At 43.0% G+C, this 20,184-nt stretch overlaps 1 protein-coding gene across 13 annotated transcripts in view; it reads right to left on the reverse strand.

Moving 5' to 3' along the window:
- The window catches only part of LOC113009911 (SPRY domain-containing SOCS box protein 4-like), an 87,616-nt gene that overhangs the window by 26,066 nt on the left and 41,366 nt on the right, over positions 1–20,184 (reverse strand). For 11 of the 13 annotated variants that reach the window (XM_026148566.1, XM_026148559.1, XM_026148565.1 and 8 more), the window contains one exon: positions 11,345–12,303. In XM_026148566.1, the coding sequence (XP_026004351.1) occupies positions 11,345–12,077 (733 nt within the window). In that variant the 5' untranslated portion in view covers positions 12,078–12,303. Of the gene's footprint in view, positions 1–11,344; positions 12,304–19,852; positions 20,055–20,184 lie in introns of those variants that run through there. The other 2 variants (XM_026148568.1, XM_026148563.1) reach the window with 2 other exon arrangements.

Genomic DNA, 20,184 nt, shown 5'->3' on the forward strand with positions numbered 1-20,184 from the left:
AAGCATCTGAAATACTAAGTAACTATTTCTACACAACACTAATTAAAGTAGGATTACACATCTCTGACAGCCTCAACTGAACATTTTGTTCCTCAAATGTAACTTCTGCAGTCAAAGCGTATGACGGAGGACAGGCAAGCAGTGTGGGCTTGGACCAGATCACAGCAGGATCGGCCAGCAGAGCTACAGTAACCGCCCGGGCACAGAGCCCAGCTGAGGGTGAGGGGACCACGGGGCAATGTGAATTAGATACACAGAGGAAGTGATGGATAACTAAAGAAATAAGAGTAACAGATGAAACACGGGCTGTATTAGGAGAGAGTTACATAGAGGGCAGCAGAGGAAGAGAAGGAGTAGAGAGTGAAGAGTGAAAGCAGCGAGTGTCAAGAGATCTACTGGTTGTCAGAAAGAAAAAAAAAAGATGGGAAATAGACGTGAATTGAAGCTCCACAGCTATTTTTTTCAGAGGGGTGAGCATCTATGGTATTAAATATAGACGTTGTCCCAGTATAAAGATTTAAATGTTTTAAATCGCATGAAAAGAAAACAGCAACAGAGATAGAGCTGAATAAACTGGTGTAATTCAATTTTAACATACAAGTAATATATGCAGGTAGAAAAACTTGAGACTATGGTACAATTCATCAGTGAAATATCAGCATGAACATGTTTCAAATACACTTTTCCCATATGGCTCTTCACTTAAAAGAAACATTTTCTGTGTCTGAATCATGTGGGAAAACAACTCCGTAGGTTTTTCTGTGTCCATCAATTTTTGCATGCTTGGCAGCAGATTTCAACAGCGTTCCCAAGCAAAGCACTTAAAACACGACAGGTCACACGGCCACAAATGCCGCACTTTCTATGGTGTTTCGCTGGAGTTACAGTAGAAAAAATATGTTTGGGCGGGCAGGCAAAAATGTTATCACCCGAGATCTCTGATGCCACGAAATGAAAGAACACATCCGCTGTGGCGCTCGGCTGGAGGGCAGACAGGGCATCAGCAAAAACACTCTGAAAGAATTACCTTGTATTGACTCAATGCACAGTGAAATCAAGCTGAGCAAGTGCATCATTATATTACAGTCATTCAACTTTTATTAAAAAAACTGAACAAAACTTTAAAAAAACAACTTAAAGAAAACATGATGTAAATTTTACGAGTGTGAAAGCATCTAATCAACCGGTGACCTGCGTTAGGCGAGAGCTGCTCGATGCTTCGTATCAACTGTGTATATTTGTTTTGTTGTGTATTTATTTTGAAAGAGAACAGTCATTTCTGCCACTGCGAAGTTTATACACGACAGGCATGCGCTGCTGGTCTCCAAGGTTACCATCGAGCACAACAGTTGTTGGATTTCATTGTGAAATCGACACTAATTGTAGACATTAGTAAATGGTAGTCTTGTGTGTACAATGTTTGAAAGCTCAGTGAGCTCAGAAAAAGCACAAAACAAATGAAGAATGCAGACCAGCTGCGCACTGAGTCATACACATGCTTTTAAATACGTGTGCTGATACACCTAACTGACGCAAGCAAAAGTACTGAAGTGCATTATTGCAGCTGGGTTTCTTTTGACTTACAACATCAGTGCTGCTCTAAGAGATGCTGGTGATTTAACACATTAACTCATAATGAGTGGAAAATAAAAACCTGGCACGAGCTTTAATGTTTTATCATCTTTATGAAAGCAAAACAGCAGCATGAGAGTTGTTAGAGTACTCTATGTAAGTAAGCATGTTATGGATCAGTCACACTACACGCTGTTGCCTGAGTGGCGACACATGTCGTTCAGGGGAATACTGCAATGGCTACCTGCACTTTATAGTGGTGCAAAAAAAAAAAGATGGTTGGCCTCTTTAAAGCAGGTCTTAGTTGATAAGCATAATATTTTGTGTAGCTGCAACATACACTTAGGGTCTCCCATAAGTCTCTAAATTAAGAGGCAAACACTATGGTTGGTTGGTTGAGTAAATACAATAAAAGTGCCGTTGTTTGGCTCGAACAGCTAATGATAACTGGTAGAAAAGTAAAGGTTAGGACAGCCTATTGGCTAGCTAGAGCTAGGATAGTTGTGATGCTTATGAGTTTATGCAAGATAAGATAAGATGATTCACCTCTGAAAACGACAAATCGAATCACAATGGTAAATTAACAGTTTAGAGTTCAGTAATATGGCCTCATGTTACAGTCAGTTTTCTGCAGTAACTTGATTTCATACGTGTCCTGTATACACAAAACTAGCTTTATGAAATCGTGGAGAGGAATTGAGAAAACTAATTTCCCCAGCCTCAGTTTTGTGGCCGTTTAACCCTGGCATAACAAGGTTTCTAATGAGCTTGTTCCCTAACGAGCTTGTACATGAGAAAAACGAACTTCCAATGCGACCTGGGAGTATCTCAATTTAATGTAACAGTTAAAATAGGTGTGTAATTCTTTCCGAATCAGGTGGTGGGCAGGAGGGAAATCTGATTATGGACCTGCTGTTTTTATAAACAGTGTTAGGGAGACCAGATTGCCACGGTACATCTGTTTTCTGTAAGTGCTTATTTACGTTTCCATGAGTGACCTGGCTTTTTAAGTGGATGCACGCTGAATCCCTGACAGGGAAATTATGAAAACATGAGTAATGTCACAAGCTAGTCAAAGAAAAATGAGAGTGAGGCAACTTTAAGGACTGCACTCCACCCATAACAGCTCCAGTGAAGCTGCTAGGTGGCAAACAAAAGAGGATTGCACATGTGTGAACGTGGCAAACTGCAGGAGTGTGAATGAGGAAATTGCTTAAAGACCAAGTGAGAGCTGCCAACTTTCCATGATTAGAAACATTAAGAGGAGGTATTCCAAGGGCATAAAAATTAATCCATTACATCACGTCTCTGCTGTTTTAAAGGCCAGGATTCCTGAACACTAATGCAAACCCCTTGACCAAAGTCATGACATCGCTCTGACAAGATGTGCAAACAGGACACATCTGAAGTTTTGTCATCTAAACAGTGCAGCTTGCTTTTAACAGGAACAGGTGGACGTAGTCCATGGACAGACTTTAGCTCCTCTTCGTATGTCACAAGGGAAACCGCAGAGCAGAAACATCCAGATCAACAAGAGAGATGGCGGCGTTCGGACTATCAGTGCCTTCAGGTACCTTTAACTCGGCTAATAGCTTGGAGAGCAACAGCAGTTGTTCTGCAGTGCCGCAAAAAATAAGTCGAGGAAATGAACTGATAAACAGTTGAATAAGCTGAGGGAGTTTCATTCATCGGGGAGGAAAATGCCGAAAAGACACCGAGAGAGGGCCGAGAGACATTTAAATAGAACTGAATCCCTGAGAGCGCACAAAAGGAATCCAGCCTGTCAGTAAATTGGTAATGTCAGGAGGCCAAATTGAAGTGTTGATTAGCGGCTGTGCCTACAGCTTCCTGAACAAAGAATGAAGGAGACGAAGATTGTGGAGGATTATCTTGCTCTCATTCATTACTGCTCTCCTTCGTTACAAAGCCGGGGAGTGATTGGATCGCCCTGTTAATAACATCGGACCTGTGGGCCTCACTGTGTGTGCGTTTGTGTGTGTTGGTGGCAGATTTAATAAATGAAAACAATGCTGTTCTGAGTCATCAGAGCCTGAACACTATCAAAATCATTCCTCTGGTTTATTTTATTTATTTATTTTCTATTAAAGTGGAAAGATTACACACGCACCCAAATAGTTTTGTGCATTTACCTACAAGTAAAGGCAACAGTCTAAGGTAATATTCTTCTTCTATGTCACCCAAACAAGGCTCCAGTGTCTGGGAAAAGTGTGGCTCACAGTCATAGTTTTGTCTGTGGCAGCGTTAAACATGGGATTTATGGGTTTGTAAAAGGCAACTGCTGAGCTTTCAAAACTAATTTTGGCTTCTAAGCTTCTCATGCTTGCATAAATTTGTCTGGTGGCTGGTGCTGCGCTGCATAAGAGGCTGCAAAGCAAAACTGATTCACCTAAAGCCCTTTCCCTGGCTTAAAAGACTTTTAAAAGTTAATTGACGAGGACTTGTGTCTTTCTACAGTTCTATCCCCTTTCCATTAAAGGATGGCATCTTACTGTATGTTGGCTCCATGTCCGAATGAGCGCCCGGGTCGCCTTCTTATAAGAACTCGAAAGGCCGTCATGTAGCTTCACCAAGTCTGAACATGTACAAAATAACAAAGCTGTCTCTCTGGGGTTGTTCGTGTGGGCCGTGCACACCTGCTTTTAGTGACCATGCACACCGTGGCTCTCTCCATCATTGTTTCGGGTATGTCTGGATGAAGATGTAAGAACCGTTAAGTTAAAAGTGACCCCCTGTGTGAATGACAAAATGCCATCACTTAATGAAGCCTGCAGCGTTCTGTATCCCATGCCGGGGGAAAAAAGCCTTACGAAACACACACAAAAGCTCAGGACGGGACAGACGGGGAAATGGATCAGTCCTGACAGAGAGGCAGGATAAATGGGGAGATAATCAGGTGTGAAATCACAGTGATTTCTTTCTGCAGTAATTCAGTCTGTCTCTCATCTTCTCTCAGCATGAGGGCCATTTCTGTTTTACACAAAAACCAACACAACTGATAGCAGAACTTTTAACACGCATACTGGTGGTACAGTGGGGAAATGTTAATGCGCCGGCTCCCTTGGCTATGTCACTATTCACAGATTCACAGGGAAGCATTCAGCATTTGAGACTTTTTTTCTCCTCGCTGTAGACTACTTCAGACTGTGTTTGCCATTAGTTAGCTATAGGAAAGCTATAATTGTGCTTTTAAAGTTGCAAAATGCCACCAATGTTGTGGACAAGGTGAAAAGTACACATGTAACACTTCATCCTGTGTTGAATTTAAAATACCTCTTTGCCCGTTATTGACCTTTTTCTCCGGCACTAAGTTACACAAAATTAATGTCAAGCAGCTCTTACATTAGTAAGAGCAGGTGTGCACGGCTCTGGTCTTGGGGGTGTAGATCGATATGAGCCCATTAATGTGATGGAATCAATGAAAGAGAAAAGAAATAAACAGAAAGGAGGAAAAAAAAGCAGCCGAAGAAAGAAAGTGGGAACAGAAAACAGTCAGGAGACACATACTTGCTGCAGACACGCAGCACAGTTCAGCAGACACGCAGCCATACGAGTCTGAAACCATCTAAAAAAAAAACAACTCGAGTTAATCTGGTTTTACAAGTAGGCAATTAATTTGCAGTGCAGCTGATCTGCTTAAATAGTCCACTTATTTTGAGAAGTTTAGAAGCTGAACCAGGTCATCGCTGTAACTGAAACACTGATGCTGGACTTGGGATTCTCAATTAAAGTTGTATAATCGACTCGGGCAAAGGCACCACTCGACAGCAGTTGAGCTGTTAGCCACGGTAAGGTCATTAGCTATTTTAAGTCGACAAGCTTAAGCCTGGAAAAGGTTACCCCAGTTTCTCTCTAAAGCTCTTTGAATGAAGCTGCATAAAAGCCAGCCAGTGATTATTGCTGTGAGATCATAGATTATTGCATTTTTAGGCCCAGGAACAGCTCTTGAGATAAGCTAAGTACACTGATTATTTTAACTAAATATTTTAAATATTCACACGGATTAAGATTAAAAATCTAAAATCTCGTTATATGCATTAGATTGTGTTTGAGTATGTCGAAAACACTGATTCATATTCCAGCACTTGTCCTTTTACTAATCAGACCGACGTTTGCCCTGGAGCTCTTCATTAGCACCCGGTTTCAGCGCTGCTCCATGATTCCCACATCATCTATCAGTTTATGTGACCAGAACCGACACCAGTGGCTCGACATGACTTTCAATTTGGCCCTCGTTCGCTCTGCACACCTCCCGTCTTCTTCATCTCTAATAGCGCTCCTTCCCTTCTTTGCCTTTTATCAGCCTGTCTCTGTCAGTCCTCATTCTAGCTGCCAATCTGTGATTATTCCCACATTTCAGAGCTGCCTCCATCGCACTTTCCATGCACTTGTTTTTAGCTATATTTATCTGTTCAGTTCTCTCTATTCTGTTCTCTTTTTCTCCTTCCTCACTATTGTTGCTTTTTAGTTCCTCTTTTTTCTTAAAGCTTTGACACTAGAGAGCATAATAAAATCACCATCCTCACTTTTTAGGCTCTGTTTAGTTCATGTTCTCTGTTTGCCTTTTATCTCTCGCATGTCGCTGGTTTCCCCTCCGCTCCTCTCCAATTCTTTACTTTGTCTATCTCCGTTTTATTTTTTTATGTTTTCTATGCCTCTTTCTTCTCTTCTTCACTGCTCATCTCTGCTGTTAAATATTTGATTGTGAGCACACTGAGATGACACCACCGTTCCCCGCTGCAGCCGAGGGTGTTTAGATCTCAAAGCAGAGGATGGAAAAAGAAACATGAGGCACTTTCAAACCTCCATTTGAGCTTTTTCTGTGTCATTTAATCTTGTTTTGCAGTGTCAGAGCGACCAATCAGAGGTGTTCTTAATATTATATATCAAGAAAGGCAGAGTCCCAGAACATATCAGAGGCATTCGGCCACCGAGGACATTTAATTTAGGCAGAACAGTTGTTGACGTAGCTTCTTCTGAGACAATTTGCACAAGCTATTAAGCTACTGCGTAGGCACTACAAATTAGCCACGAAAAAAAATTGCACATTTAGCAGAGCAGGTGCAAAAACAAAGTGCTCTCTCAATTATGGATGATCAAAATATTTGGAAGAAATTCAAAATCAGTGTCGGGTTGTTTAAAGAAAAGCACAAAGTATAACTTTTCTTCTTTCCCCCCCCCTCCCCACTTTGTGTGGGCTTCAAAGAAGCTGCTTATAGCTAAATGTGCAAAGGAGCAAACACTTCGGGGGAAACGAACGAACAAGACAGAGAAAAACAAACCAGTGATGCATGCAAATGTGACAGTAAAAAGCACAGGGAGACATATCAGGGAACCATAAAGAGCAGGATGCAAGCCTAAGGCTGGCAGCCAAGTTAAGCTAAATCACCAACCCAGTGACCCACATATCACAGCCAGCAGTTGGTGCGAAACTCCACGCACTAGCTCAGGAAGCTGAGTCACTGCTCCTAACATGAAAGCTAATGGTTCAGATACTGGCATCCCGTTCATCCATCCTGGAGTGAAATTGACATGCAAAAGCCAAATAATAAGGAAATTAACGAGCGCTAAAGTACCCAAATTAAAAATGCTGGGTTTAATTTTATATGGTGTGGTTTTATGACACCCACCTTTAAATTTCCCACATGCCACAATGCTTGAATTCACAGTGATCTTTAAAACTACTTCAATAGAAAGTAGTCACTTCCTTGAGGACGAGTTGCTTTTCTGTTTTCAAAAATAAACATTTCCGTCCTTTTACCAACACACAATTTTAAAAAACCCTCACCGTATTTTAGCGCCTGCAGAAATCTGAGACGAGAACGCCTCAAAACCGCAGCAGATCTAAGAAATCCAAATGTGCATGGCTTAATATCACAAAGGAGGGCAACGGAGTTTGTGCCGACTTTGTTTTGATCTGATAAACCAGCACTTGAACAAAAACTGCAATCATTACTATAAAAGCTCTGGAAAGGTTAAATACTTTCTACTAAAGAGTGAATTCCTGATCATTTATGAACCTGAAAAAACCAGACATCATTTAAAGCATTCCTACTGACAGACAGTGCGCTTTCTGGGGATCTTAGGGTGCCATGATCTTCATGTAAACAACCCAGACACAACTAAGACCGCTGTGTGAAGTTCTAGTGAGTAGGTGGCTGCAGCTGGTTTAGGTCTGACCTGGAGTGTGTAAGCTCATGTGATGCAGACTAAACAGTAGGAGAGAGGGAGGGAGGTCAGGGTGTCAGCTCTCAGCTGGCTTACAGGAAAAAGAAACCGGGTCACTTCACGTCGACAGATCTGCTGGAATGTGAATAATCCTGAATAAGCCGGCAGTTGTGATTTTGACTGTGAAGTATAAATTAATGGCAGAGAAAACCCTGTGGTAGTGCCTGTGTCTGTGAAGTGCTGCAAAAAGAAAAATTCAGCATTTAAATATTTTAAGATTCATTTTTCATCATTTTTAATGTGTTTTTTGTGGCCTTTTGTGGTTTGTATTGCAATACCAACAACACCAGCTTTTTCAGCTCAGAGAGCTGATCAGCTGTGCGCCTGTCACACATCCCTTACTGTGCAAACCCTTCTCTCTCGCTGCCTTTGTGCTCTGCTTCCACCCTTCTCCTGATAAAACTTCAGTATGCTCGCTGCGACTTGCAGATGTTATCCTGCTTTTACCAATTCTCTCAGCTGTAACCGTCTCTCTTGGGTTTTCTTCCATTCCATCACTCTCTCTCCCACCTTATCTGCTTTTTCCCCCCCAACCTTTTCAACTGTTTTCCCCTTTGCTTCCCTCCCAGCCCATGATGCAACAATGACTGGTCGGCTTAATTGTCTGTATGGATAAATCATATGACAGCTGTTGGACGGGGGAACTATTCAGCCACGTGAGAAAACCACGCAGACATTGGCTTCACCGGCAGGAAAGAAATTCTGGACAAGTAACTGTAGTGAAAACCATCCCCTGAAATTGCATTTATAAGCTGATAACAGCAATATGTGCCCAGAAACTGCATTTAATTATTCAGAGAAAAAAAGGAATTATACTCTGGGTGGTTTGTAAATTAGCTGTTAAACTGCCAGATTTTGCAGCGGCATTCTGCATAATATGCACTGGAGTACAAAGACAGGAGAGAAAATGGCACATATCAGGGCTAAAGGTCCCATTTTAGCTAATCAAAGTGCCACTAATTGGCACAATTATAGACACAGGACAAGAGAAAACTATGAGCGGAAGAAAAAGAACCAAGGAGAAGAAGGAGAGTCCTTTAAGGTTGCAAAGAAATTAGCTGCATATGTAGTTTATGCAACATAGCATCTATTAAGTTAAATATACTCTAACTGGCAAACAGATCAGTTCACATGTTTATGGAGGAAGCCTCTGAAGGAAGAGGGCTCACATGTGCAGGACAATGCAGACTTAAGTTCATATCCATTTCTGGTCACTTTGTGCAATCTTACAAAAACTGCCATGAGCCTGAAGTGCTGCTGGCTTCATCGCTCTCCGGTGTGTCACTGCAGGAATGGGAGTAATGATCTCAGGTGGAGCAAAATGACGATCACAGAGCAACAGGGGCCCGAGCCGGAGTGATGAGAAAGCAAACAGGGTGATGTGAAGACGGCGCACCAACAAATCTCTTTTTAATACCCGGCAATCGCGTTGTTTCTTCCTCCAACAATAATTTACAAACAACCCAACGGTGACTTCTCATAGGTCGGCTCATTAGATACAGTCACTACCGAGCGATTACCGTGAAAAAAAGAAAACAAAAAGGTGAAACAACGTCTGTTCTTCGGCTGACCACACAATCATGGTTTGCTGTGCACACAGACACTCCTTTACTCACAGGCAGACAGCAATTATGACTTCATTCTCTCTACTCGAGTCATCTGCAGGGCAGACGAGCCGATTCAATCCAAAACTGATACTGAAAGAAGCTGCCGCACAGACTGTAATCACAGCCTGCCCTGCATCAAAGAGACCCTGCTTTAGGCTATTTACTTCACCTTTTCACTAAACCCTTGAAATATCACTCACTGCTGTCTTTGTTTGGAATTCAGAGCGACGCCTGGAGCGCTAATAACCCAAAACGACGTCTCAGCAACAAATGAATGGAATCAGAAACCGAATGAATTGTTACGGATTTGGTAGTCCGAGCGGACTTCCCCTACCTTAGGCCTCTCTCAAACACGCTTTTGTTTCCGTGTGTTTGCGCACACATTCACATGAGATTTCATTTACTTTGTTTGGGAAATTCTGAATGCATGGCTGTATAATAAAGACCAATTTAAAGCTGGAATTACGCCTGTTATTTTTTTTTAGAGAAGAAAATGGGCTCTTGGTGTCATGGCGTCCCTGGAGAGCAGAGAAGTTTTGAGAGAGAAAAAAAAATTCAAACAGAAATTTGAGATGATTGGGCAAAGAGAAATGAGATGTAACAAACTACAGAGAGCGACGGGTTTTCCTTTGAGCCTTGAGATTGCTGTTGGGGTTACACACAAAAGCACACCCTGTTGTGAAATCAAATAAAACCCACAGGGCTCAGCGAACTAAAAGGGAGGGAGATTATAAGCCTGTTGTCACAACACACCCTTTCCCTTCCTGGCAGGTGTGTGTTCATACGTGTAAGTGTCCGTGATGTGAGTCTAAGTGAGCTTTTAACGAGACGTTCAAAGCGTTACTGTTTAGACTGTGATGGGGGAGCCTGTCTCTTCTCTTTTGGCGTGCACATGCAGACAGTGGGAGAGAGTTCAGAGATCAAAGAAAACAATCACAAGCAATCTGTTTACCCAATCAAAACCAAAAAACCTGCAAAAGAGTATTTTAAACTACTCTTTTACTTCATGTGTGCGCCACATGTCTGCTCTGCCACAGCAATTTGAAACACCGTTAGCTCATGATACACTTCTACAGCCGGAAAAAAGCCAAATCACTGAAAAATATAACAAAATCAATCCAACGCATCCATCACTAACATCTGACTGCTTTGTTAAAAAACACCTTCTCTGTCTTTCTGAAATAACTCAAGACTCCTCTCCGGCTTCAAGCATCGCTAACGAAAGCACTTCAATTTAAAAAGAAGAAGAAAAAAAACACTAGAAATTGCACACTCAAACCGCTGAGACACTAATGCTTTCAGTACTGAGTACTGAATAATGAATGTTGCAGAACACGTGGACTCCTTCCAGTGGTACTCAAACTAATTTTCACCCTGTTTGCTGCCAAAGAAAGTGTGTCAGATTTGCAATCTCAGAAGAGTGACACAACAAACTGAAATTCTTACAACACCATGAAGGTATTACGACACCGCCACATTAGTTTAGTTCAGTGGTTTCCTTTTTTTTTTAATATCAGGCATTTTTTGTAGGTAGGTCATCTAAGGCAGCGGTCCCCAACCCCTGGGCCTCGGACCGGTACCGGTCCGTGAGTCGTTTGGTACCGGGCCGCGAGAGTTGAGCGTTATTTTGTTATCGTTTTGATCGTTAACTCAGTTTTCCTGGGTCTTTTCACGTGTGTTATGAATAAATCTTCTTTTTTCAGTACCGGTACTAGTTTTATTTTGTTGCATTTATCCGCGACACCTTAAAGGCCGGTCCGTGAAAATATTGTCGGGCATAAACCGGTCCATGGCGCAAAAAAGGTTGGGGACCGCTGATCTAAGGAATGTGAATATGAACTCTGAGTAGTCTCCACTACTACTATTACTGCTGATTATGTTCATAATGTGTAAATAGTCACCAAAAAGCGGTTACTTACGATCCAGGCCGTTGATGTACTTCATGGATATCTCACAATGTCCCCACACGGCACTGACGATGGGATACAGTTTCTTTCCTTTCAGTCCTCTAAATGCCACTCCTAGATACTGTCCATCCACCATAAAACTTAAGGTCCCTTCGTCCATGTCCAGTATCACTAGCAGAGAGTCCGGAAGGGTGAACGACTCCTCCGGCTCCAGGAAACAAGGGTAAGAGGGCAGTGAGCTGTGCGCCCTGTTCTTACTGTCGTGGTAGAGCCTATTACGTCCCAGATCCCAGCCCCAGGACTCGCAGTCTGACCCCACTAACGCTGTGTAGCCAACAGAATGTAAAGGAGCTTCGGAGGTTGCTACTCCGACCACAGCGTGGGTGCCTCGCTGCCGGACAGGCCAGTTGATCTTCCATACATGGAGTCCCCTCGTGTATCCAACCCGCCCCCGGATGCAGTCCGTGCTCTGAGCGACAGGGTGGCGATGAAAAGTTAACTTGTCGTCCTCTTTGATGAAGATGTTAAGCGACCGGTCATCGGCGTTCCACGCGTGACGGAGTTGAGTCTCCAGTCCAGCGCACGGCATGTCCAGTAGGAGATCCAGCCTGGGAGGTTTGAAGAAATCCGGGCCCCTTAGCTCAGGGTGCTGCCGACGATGAGTCAGGGGTCGGTAGGATGGGGAGCCACCGCTTTCCCCACGACCATCTACTGATTTAATGCTGCCAGAGATCTTTTGGCCCATGGCTGCGGTGCAATGACTGACAGAAGGAAGAGGAAGGAAGAGGGGAAGGAGTCGCCGCTGCAGGTGGGTTCTTGCACGGAGCCTGACGTTACCTCATCAATGCAGTGAAGCTGAGGAGTGTGTTTCTAACTGGAGAGTGGTAAAGGGAGATGAAGGTGTACGAGAGACCTGTGTGATCTGGTTTCATGCCACAGATTTCTTCAGAAACACAGAGTCGCTGTCACTCCTGTTGAGAGAAGCACAAGAGGAAAAACACGTAAATAAAAACAGAGATAGCAGATATCAAAAAAAGAAAGAAAATGTAGAGGAGCTGAAAGAGAAGCACAGTGATGGCAACGGGTGTCAAAACTTATTGTTTCACAGATTTTGTGTGGCTTTGATTTCAGAGAAATACACAATGAACAGGACAATTACTGGCACAAATACCCATGTATTTCCTCTGACTCATCATGCATCCTACCAAGAAAGTCATGCGCCTGTGCCAGCACAGGTATGTTACTTTGCAAACATTGCCCAGTTGTGCAACATAGCCCAGATCTGAACCTACCACACTCTCATTTTGTTAATGCAAATTTAATGGGTATTGCCTGAGTTTGCAAAAATATCAACAGCAGGCAAACGGAACGCACAAGGTAATAATTTATCTCCAATCCTCTGTGTGACGGAGTTGAAAACTTCAGCTAGTCTGCATGCCGAGGCGTTTGGTAAAATATGATGAAACATGGCTCTAGTTCTGTCTTTGACGCTCGTGTGTGTGACACGTAAAACAAGAGCGAGCTGTAACCACAGTTAATACTTTCATTTTTAGGAAACAGTTTTCGTTTTCATTGGTAAAAATCAGTTTCCACTGTAGACGCTTTAAGTTTTAGTTTAGTTTTTAGTTAGTTTCTTGTTATTTCACTTCCACTTTGGGAATCCAAAGCATTAATTTCTCTCACTCTGGTCACCTCATTATAACATTCCTGTGATATTTCTATTTGATTTACGCACATCTAAATAAATTGGAACTTGGACATCTAAATAGACAAAATATTAACTTGTTTATTTTAGTAATTATTTTTTAAAGTTGTTGCAGTAAACAAATTGAAACCCTTATTTCAGGCTGCGAAGCTGCTACAAAGACACGATTTCTCGTTGTCACACGCACACAGGCAGGTTCGGTGCACTTCAACCAACGTAATGATCTGTTCCTGGAACGACAGCTTCAGCTTCCTGTTCACAGGAAAACAGCCACACTTCATGCAAACAGGGAAGTGAATCACACAGCTCCCTGCATGTCTGCTGCTTGTATTTACCTCATCCTGAATAAGCCACAAAGTGACTGTCTGTGTGTGTGTGTGTGTGTGTGTGTGTGTGTTAAATTTACTGACGCTTCTTCTGGTAAGAGTGTCTCACACTTCAATATGAGTGATTCACACCTTATTTACCTGTCAACACTGCACTGTGTTACAAAAAAATGCGAAAGCACAAAAGGCAGCTACCGAAGATCTAACCTCGTTCTGCTATTGACAATACAAACTGCTATTTACAGTTTACATGAGAAGCTGCTCTGCTACTGTATCAAAATTTCTAAATAGGGTCTATTGTCTCATTTTTTTATTCAAACTAGTTACTTAAGCCGAAAAAAAAATAACATTGAGTTAAAAAATATTGCAATAAAGTACATTTTTACAAAAGCTTCTCAAACTCTGTTTTTTTTTTGTACTGTAGATTAAGATTGGGGACTGAATGGCAAAATAAAGGTTAACAATAGCGAAAAAAGTAAGGTATAACTAAAAACAATGGTGAAAAACTCATAGTCTGTGGACAGGGCTTACCCTCAGCCATCACAGCTGAAATGCCTCACCCCAACCCTAATTCAAACCTTTTAACTCCACACAGGATCAGTTCAAATGTCGTCGTCATTTTCCCCCAAAGTCCTCACACCCGAGCCCTAAAGCTGGTCCTTGCTGGTCCGTGCTGTGGAATAAAGATATTCCACAGCACGAATACAAGCGTCTCATTTTGACCACGTGCATTTTCCAGTTCTCTCTCTTGCTCTCTTTCTTTTTCCCCTCTCCGTGAAGGTCATGGCACCTACCAGCCACACCAGCCAATGTATGCCACTACTCAGTTCACTCCTCAGCATGAAACGACTCAGCGCTCGGACACACACACACACACACACACACACACACACACACACACACACACACACACACACACACACGGACAGAGCACAGACAGCTGCCTCAGTGTGTGTCATCACTGCTGGCAGGTGGGTCAAGGGTGGACGCTGCATGGAAGATTTCAACAGTCATCACCGCCAAACCTCAGCCAAGGAAAACAAATTCGTACGCTCTCTCAGCGTCTTTATACATGTGTCTCAGCTGGTTCAGTCTGGCACGGCGCGTGGCATTACGGGGCCGTCATCAAGGAGGCACTTGACCTCTGACCTCCATATCGTCACGGTCACCGTTGCATAGTAACCTCGCAAGAAGCTGGTGGTGGGCTGGCATACTGCTGCGAGTAGCAGCAACATGCTTCCACCATCTGTTGTTTACTTTCCCTCCCTCCATCTTCCTCTTCTCCTGCTACTGGCTCCTTTAAGACTGCACTCATCCCTTCATGCAGTCAGAGTTAAGCAGGTATGGAGTGGACAGCAGCTGACGTAGAGCTACGCACGTGCCAAATACACACACATGCAAAAGAAGGCAGGTTTTTTTCTAATAACTCCATGATTATTGTTTTCTTGGTCAATTAATCATTTGATCTATAATGTCACAAGATAGTACGTGTTTGTGCACCGCCACTATTGTGGTAGGAGATATCAATTTACTTTTACAAGTTTAAATTAGGGGTTTGATTAGCTTTAATATGGAAGGAATATGCAAAGGTAGGATAGGATAGGGAGGATCAGAAGAGAGACTAGAAAAAAAAACGAAGAACAAAAAGCTAAAAAAAGACGATCGGCAAAGTCGTCTTTAAGATATGACACAAAGAGAAAAAACTATAGAAATCTGAAATTCCACTAACAGCGAGGAGAAAAGTTGGGAAAGAATGAGATAAGAAGGCAGGTAGAGGGCAGTGCAGCTGGTGTGGGCTGGCTTCATCTGGCTTCTCCTGCTGTACCACTAACAAGCTGCAGCCACCTGGAAGCTCAGGGGAGGTGTGTGTGTCTGTAAGTATGTAACATTGTATTAGAGGCGTGCACTGTGTGTGCGAGTGTGTCGGCCTGTCTCACAGACTGCGTTTCATTTGAAACTGACCAGCAAGCTCTGACTGGGCAGACAGGCTTTGAAGTCACTCACACAGACACACGCATGCAGGGACAGCTCACACACAGGGAAAGGAAACTGCCGAGGAACCTCTCACTCATACTGCACCACCCTCTGAGAACAGACTAGAAACGTCTGTGGGCTTTTCCACAAAAATTACGCCAAGAACCCTGAGCGCTGTGTTTAAATATAAAACTGTGATTAACAGAAACCGAGTTGTCCCGAGTCTTCAGCATAGTCTTCAATGCGGCGGTGTTTACTGTGAGTGTGCACTTGCTTGGCAGTTAATCAAGGACTTTTAAAGAAACGACGCAGAAGTTTACAAAGGATAACGGCTAATAGCTTCCTGATTATCGGTTCATTCATGAATGTCTAGCCTGAGAGTCACAGCCACCTTTAGACAGCGACAGCAGAAGAAATCATATGTATTATCGTATTATTATATTCTTTGGAAATCTACTTACTCACCTGCCTTGCCACAAACACCACTTATATCTGTCTGTTTAATATAAGGAGTGTAATCAGCAGCTGGTTAGTTCAATAGTTTTTTTCTTTTCTTTTCTAACTATGCAGGCTGCTCGCTGTAATTTTCTATCAGGGGCGTTTTCAATCTTAATTTACTTCATCTGCAAGAACGCAAATTAGCCTATTTGCCAAAATGCCAATTTAAGACATTCTCATTCATTTAGTGCAAAAGGGTTATGACATGCAATAAAGCCAGACTCAACTTCAGTCAAACAGATGCATTCGTTTAAACACAATGAACAGTGAACTGAAAGTTCACGTGTCTGTTTCAGTTACTGAACAAGAAATTCAGCAGCTTCCTCCTGACATATTGAGGTGTCTGTTTTTCCCTCTGAAGGAATGTCAATGGGTTGGCTTCAAGAAAAAAAGAAAAACAGTTAAAATATCTATTAATTATTCTTTAGTGTCAAATTCACCACGCAGCGCCACAGAAGTCTATCAGGAAACAATGTAAAGCTTTGGAGCAGGCAAACAAACTTGTGTCTCGTGATTTTGTTCTGCTCAACCCTGCTTTGCCTTTTTGTTCGAGGCCCAAATGTGAACCTTGCCTGTCACTCCAAATTACTGCAACTTTGCATCATTCTCGTGACGTCTGAAAATGAATCACAAAATGGTCACTTCTTCCACTTTCCACTCCTGGGAGGACATCTGGGCACCACAGCGTACAAAACCAGCACTCACACACAATCCCAAACACACATTTATAACATACAGCATCTCTTCATAGCAACAGCTGTACCCACTAGATTAAACAAACTACCATCCTCTCTACATTGCTGACATTCATTCCTACTGAGGGAATCCCTGGGTAGATGAAGATGCCAGAGCCAGACATAAACTGTACCGTCTGGCTCCTAACATGATGTCAAAATACAGACAGAGACAGTGGACTGGGATTTTAAACTCCTCCAGCTGATGACACCTCTGGACTTATTAGGCTTCAGCAGAAAGAGACGTTACCACTCTATCGTAGTCACCCTTTGTAGGTTTGACCCTCTCGCTGTCCTGTCTCTTCACACAGCTGTTTTCAACAGCTTTCCTGTATTTGCTACACTCTCCTTAAATTCTCTCTCAGCTCTCATTCCCGCTGCCTCACCCATTTGTCTCTGCTACCCTCTTTCTGCCTTCCAGTGCCACTAAATCCAGGGAGACTAGCAGAACTGACACCCTATCAGTTTGTAATGGCGTTTAGCGTGTGGCATTGCAATGCAAGCTCAGCAAGCAGAAAAAGCACAGGTTGCAAAACTCCGGACATAGCTGCATACTATTGCACATGCTCACTGTCACAAACACTCTCTCACAGATACAATGACACATGTACCGTGAAAGTTAATGGCTGCCTTTTTCCTTTTCCCACTTTTTTTTTACTCCATCTCTGATGCATTGCTCTTGATGGATTCCCACTCGCTCTCCTTCTTTGTTCCATCAGTGTGTTAACTCTTTACAGAGTTAACTTTACAGAGACGCTGTCTGGAACCACGTTCCCTAATGAATCATGTTCCATCTCCTACATCTTCCTGCTCGGTTCACATTAATGTGCTCTGCTCTTTCACCTTAATATTAAACAGAATCACGGGTGACTTAGGAACTGAAACTGATCTACTTTCCAGCATTATGAAACTCTAAGATGCAGAGGATGCTGTCTGCTTCTAAGCTGCTATGCTTCTTCCATGCCTGTGGCAACACCTTAAAAATCCATGGCACCCTAAGGGAAGACCATTAGTGCCACAGTGATTGAGCACCCCTTTATGGACAGCTATGCAGAACCTATTCACCCCTCTCTCGCAGACATATGGACACATGTGTCCACACACAGACACGGCCTTGGCAATGCCATACATAAAGCTTTCTGGGGCAGCTGTGGCAGATTCACAACCCCAGCAGTAAAGAAACTGCATCAAAGTCTGTGTGAATTTGACGCACTGCTGCTGCCTCGGTCACTTAGCTGAGCCGCTTCCACTAGTGTGATGAAACGTGTCACACCCACACAAGTGAAAGCACAACCCAGGAATTTTTGAAAACATATATACTTATATACCTTGTATGATGTAATGATGTTGAAAACTCTGAATCACAGATAATCTGTTTATACAACTATAAAACACTGGGGAGTTTTTTGGAGCTAAAAGTTTATTAATTAGTCAACCTGCAAAACGCGCATTTAGAATTCTAATAAAGGAAAAACCCATAGCAGCATGTTAACATACTGACATGCTGACGTACAGGAGTGATGTTACCTTTTTAGCCACACTAACTAAAAATTGGCTTCTGGGCTTTAAAAGTGACATCAGTGCTCAAGCGGCTGGCATGTGTATTCTTTTTACTGACCAGCAGGAGGCGACACTACTGACTGCAAACAAAGCTCAGCACTACAGAAGCATATGGGAAAATGACCTCCAGCTCCCACGATCTGTGAAGCCATTACACTCTTTGCTGATGACCTGATGGCTAGGTTGAACTCTTAATGCACACCCCAATTAGTCAAAAAGGACAATAATGCAATGCACGCTTTAGGGTGGGCCTATCATTGTGACCAGCTCAAGGCTTGAATTAATAATTGATGTCTGGAGGACGTCTAGTTGCATCTCTTAGATGCAGTTTATGGCTAACCATTTTTGCTAAGCAACATTTGGTAATGAGGATAAACCTCAAAATTCAGCTGATAACAATGGGACTGTCATGAAATAAAAACATTGGCTGAATTACATTTTTTGATCTAATGATGGCAACCAAAGCTTCATGGCATTTCACTCAGTTGTTTATGCCATCTGAGTTAGGCAAACGTGCTGGACCAACATCCTGACATTTCCATCTGATCAGCATCGTGTAACAACTTGTTATATTTGAGATTTAGACACCTGGACTGGCAAAACCAAAATAATGGAAACTGTATGCTTTAGGATTCAGACACAGCTCACATGCTGCTCTGCTCGGATATCTGATTGAGAAAAGCGCGCGCACACACACACACACACACACACACACACACACACACACACACACACACACACACACACACACACACACACACACACACACACACACACACACAGTGAGAGAGAATGAGAGGGACACAGCATGACACTGAGAACCCTCCCCACTTCTCTTAGTTTTTAAGAAGAGAAAGACAAAAAAGGAATTACAAAATCAACAAAAGGTATCAGAAAATGTTAAATAGCAGCGGCTGCAAAGGAGTAAAGCTGCATGGATCTGCATCTGAGTGAAATAAAGAGAGCTTAAGGGAGCAAAAAACAATGGAAGGGTTGGAGCAGAGAGAAAACAGCGGTCAGCAGCTGACAAAACAAAAGGATAAAGTCAGAAAGGAGAGCTGCTATCTCTCTATCCCAGAATGGACTACACAAATACGCCCTCCTGCCCCAATCCATAGACTAAACACAACAGTGACAGAAATGCTACTGCGGAGCGAGCACTCAGGTGCTCACAAATATATAGACAAACAATAGTGTTTAAAAATAGAAAGCAGGATCTATCTTATTGCATGTGAGCAGGGGGGAAATCCAGAGGTAGTTTATCTGAGAACTCACAACTGTCTCTCTCCCAAACAAAAGCTGCCCCCCCTCCCCACACACACACACACACGCAAGCAGACACACAAATACACATACACACACAGGGGTATCCCAGCTGACCAGCTGAGACCTCGAGACCATTAAGAGAATTAAAAGCGACAGAAGGTGAGCAAGAAGAGGGAGAGCCGGAGGGAGGAGAGGCTCAGTGTGAAGCAGCATCCAAAAGAGAAGGAAATGTTTCCAGCAAAAGCAGCAATGCGTAGGCTCATCACCGTCTCTCGTAAACATGATGAAAAATGAATCATACTAACAGCGACTTTTAACCTACATCGTCTATCCCTGTATGAACTGTCACAAAGAGCACTTCATCGCTCTAAGGCTGCTGTTTCTTCCACAAGTACACACACTCCTGAAATAGCAACAATCTCCCTCAGCGGGATATTTGAGCAAAGACACACTTCACCTTGTAGACATCAGATCAGATCAAGCTGCTTACGGGGAATCTCCAGTGACTCTTCTCACAGCTCAGTGCGCGTAGCTGTTCAGCCTGAGTCCATGTTCAAATCCGAAAGGCAGGCGAAAAACAAGCTGAAACTCCTCCAGCCAGTCGCCGGCAGCCAGAAAACCCAAGAAGACAGGAGGAAGAAGAAGCAGCAGCCGGCAAGTCGGACAGACAGAAAGAGAGCGAGAGAGAGAGAGAGACTTCTTTCCTCAGAGCTTCCCACCTCTCTCTCTCTCCCTCTTGCCTCCTCCTCCTCCCTCCCTTGTTCCCTCCCTCTTTTCTCTCCCTGGAGC

The sequence above is a fragment of the Astatotilapia calliptera genome, chromosome 18, assembly GCF_900246225.1.
Source record: "Astatotilapia calliptera chromosome 18, fAstCal1.2, whole genome shotgun sequence".
Lineage (NCBI taxonomy): Eukaryota > Metazoa > Chordata > Actinopteri > Cichliformes > Cichlidae > Astatotilapia > Astatotilapia calliptera.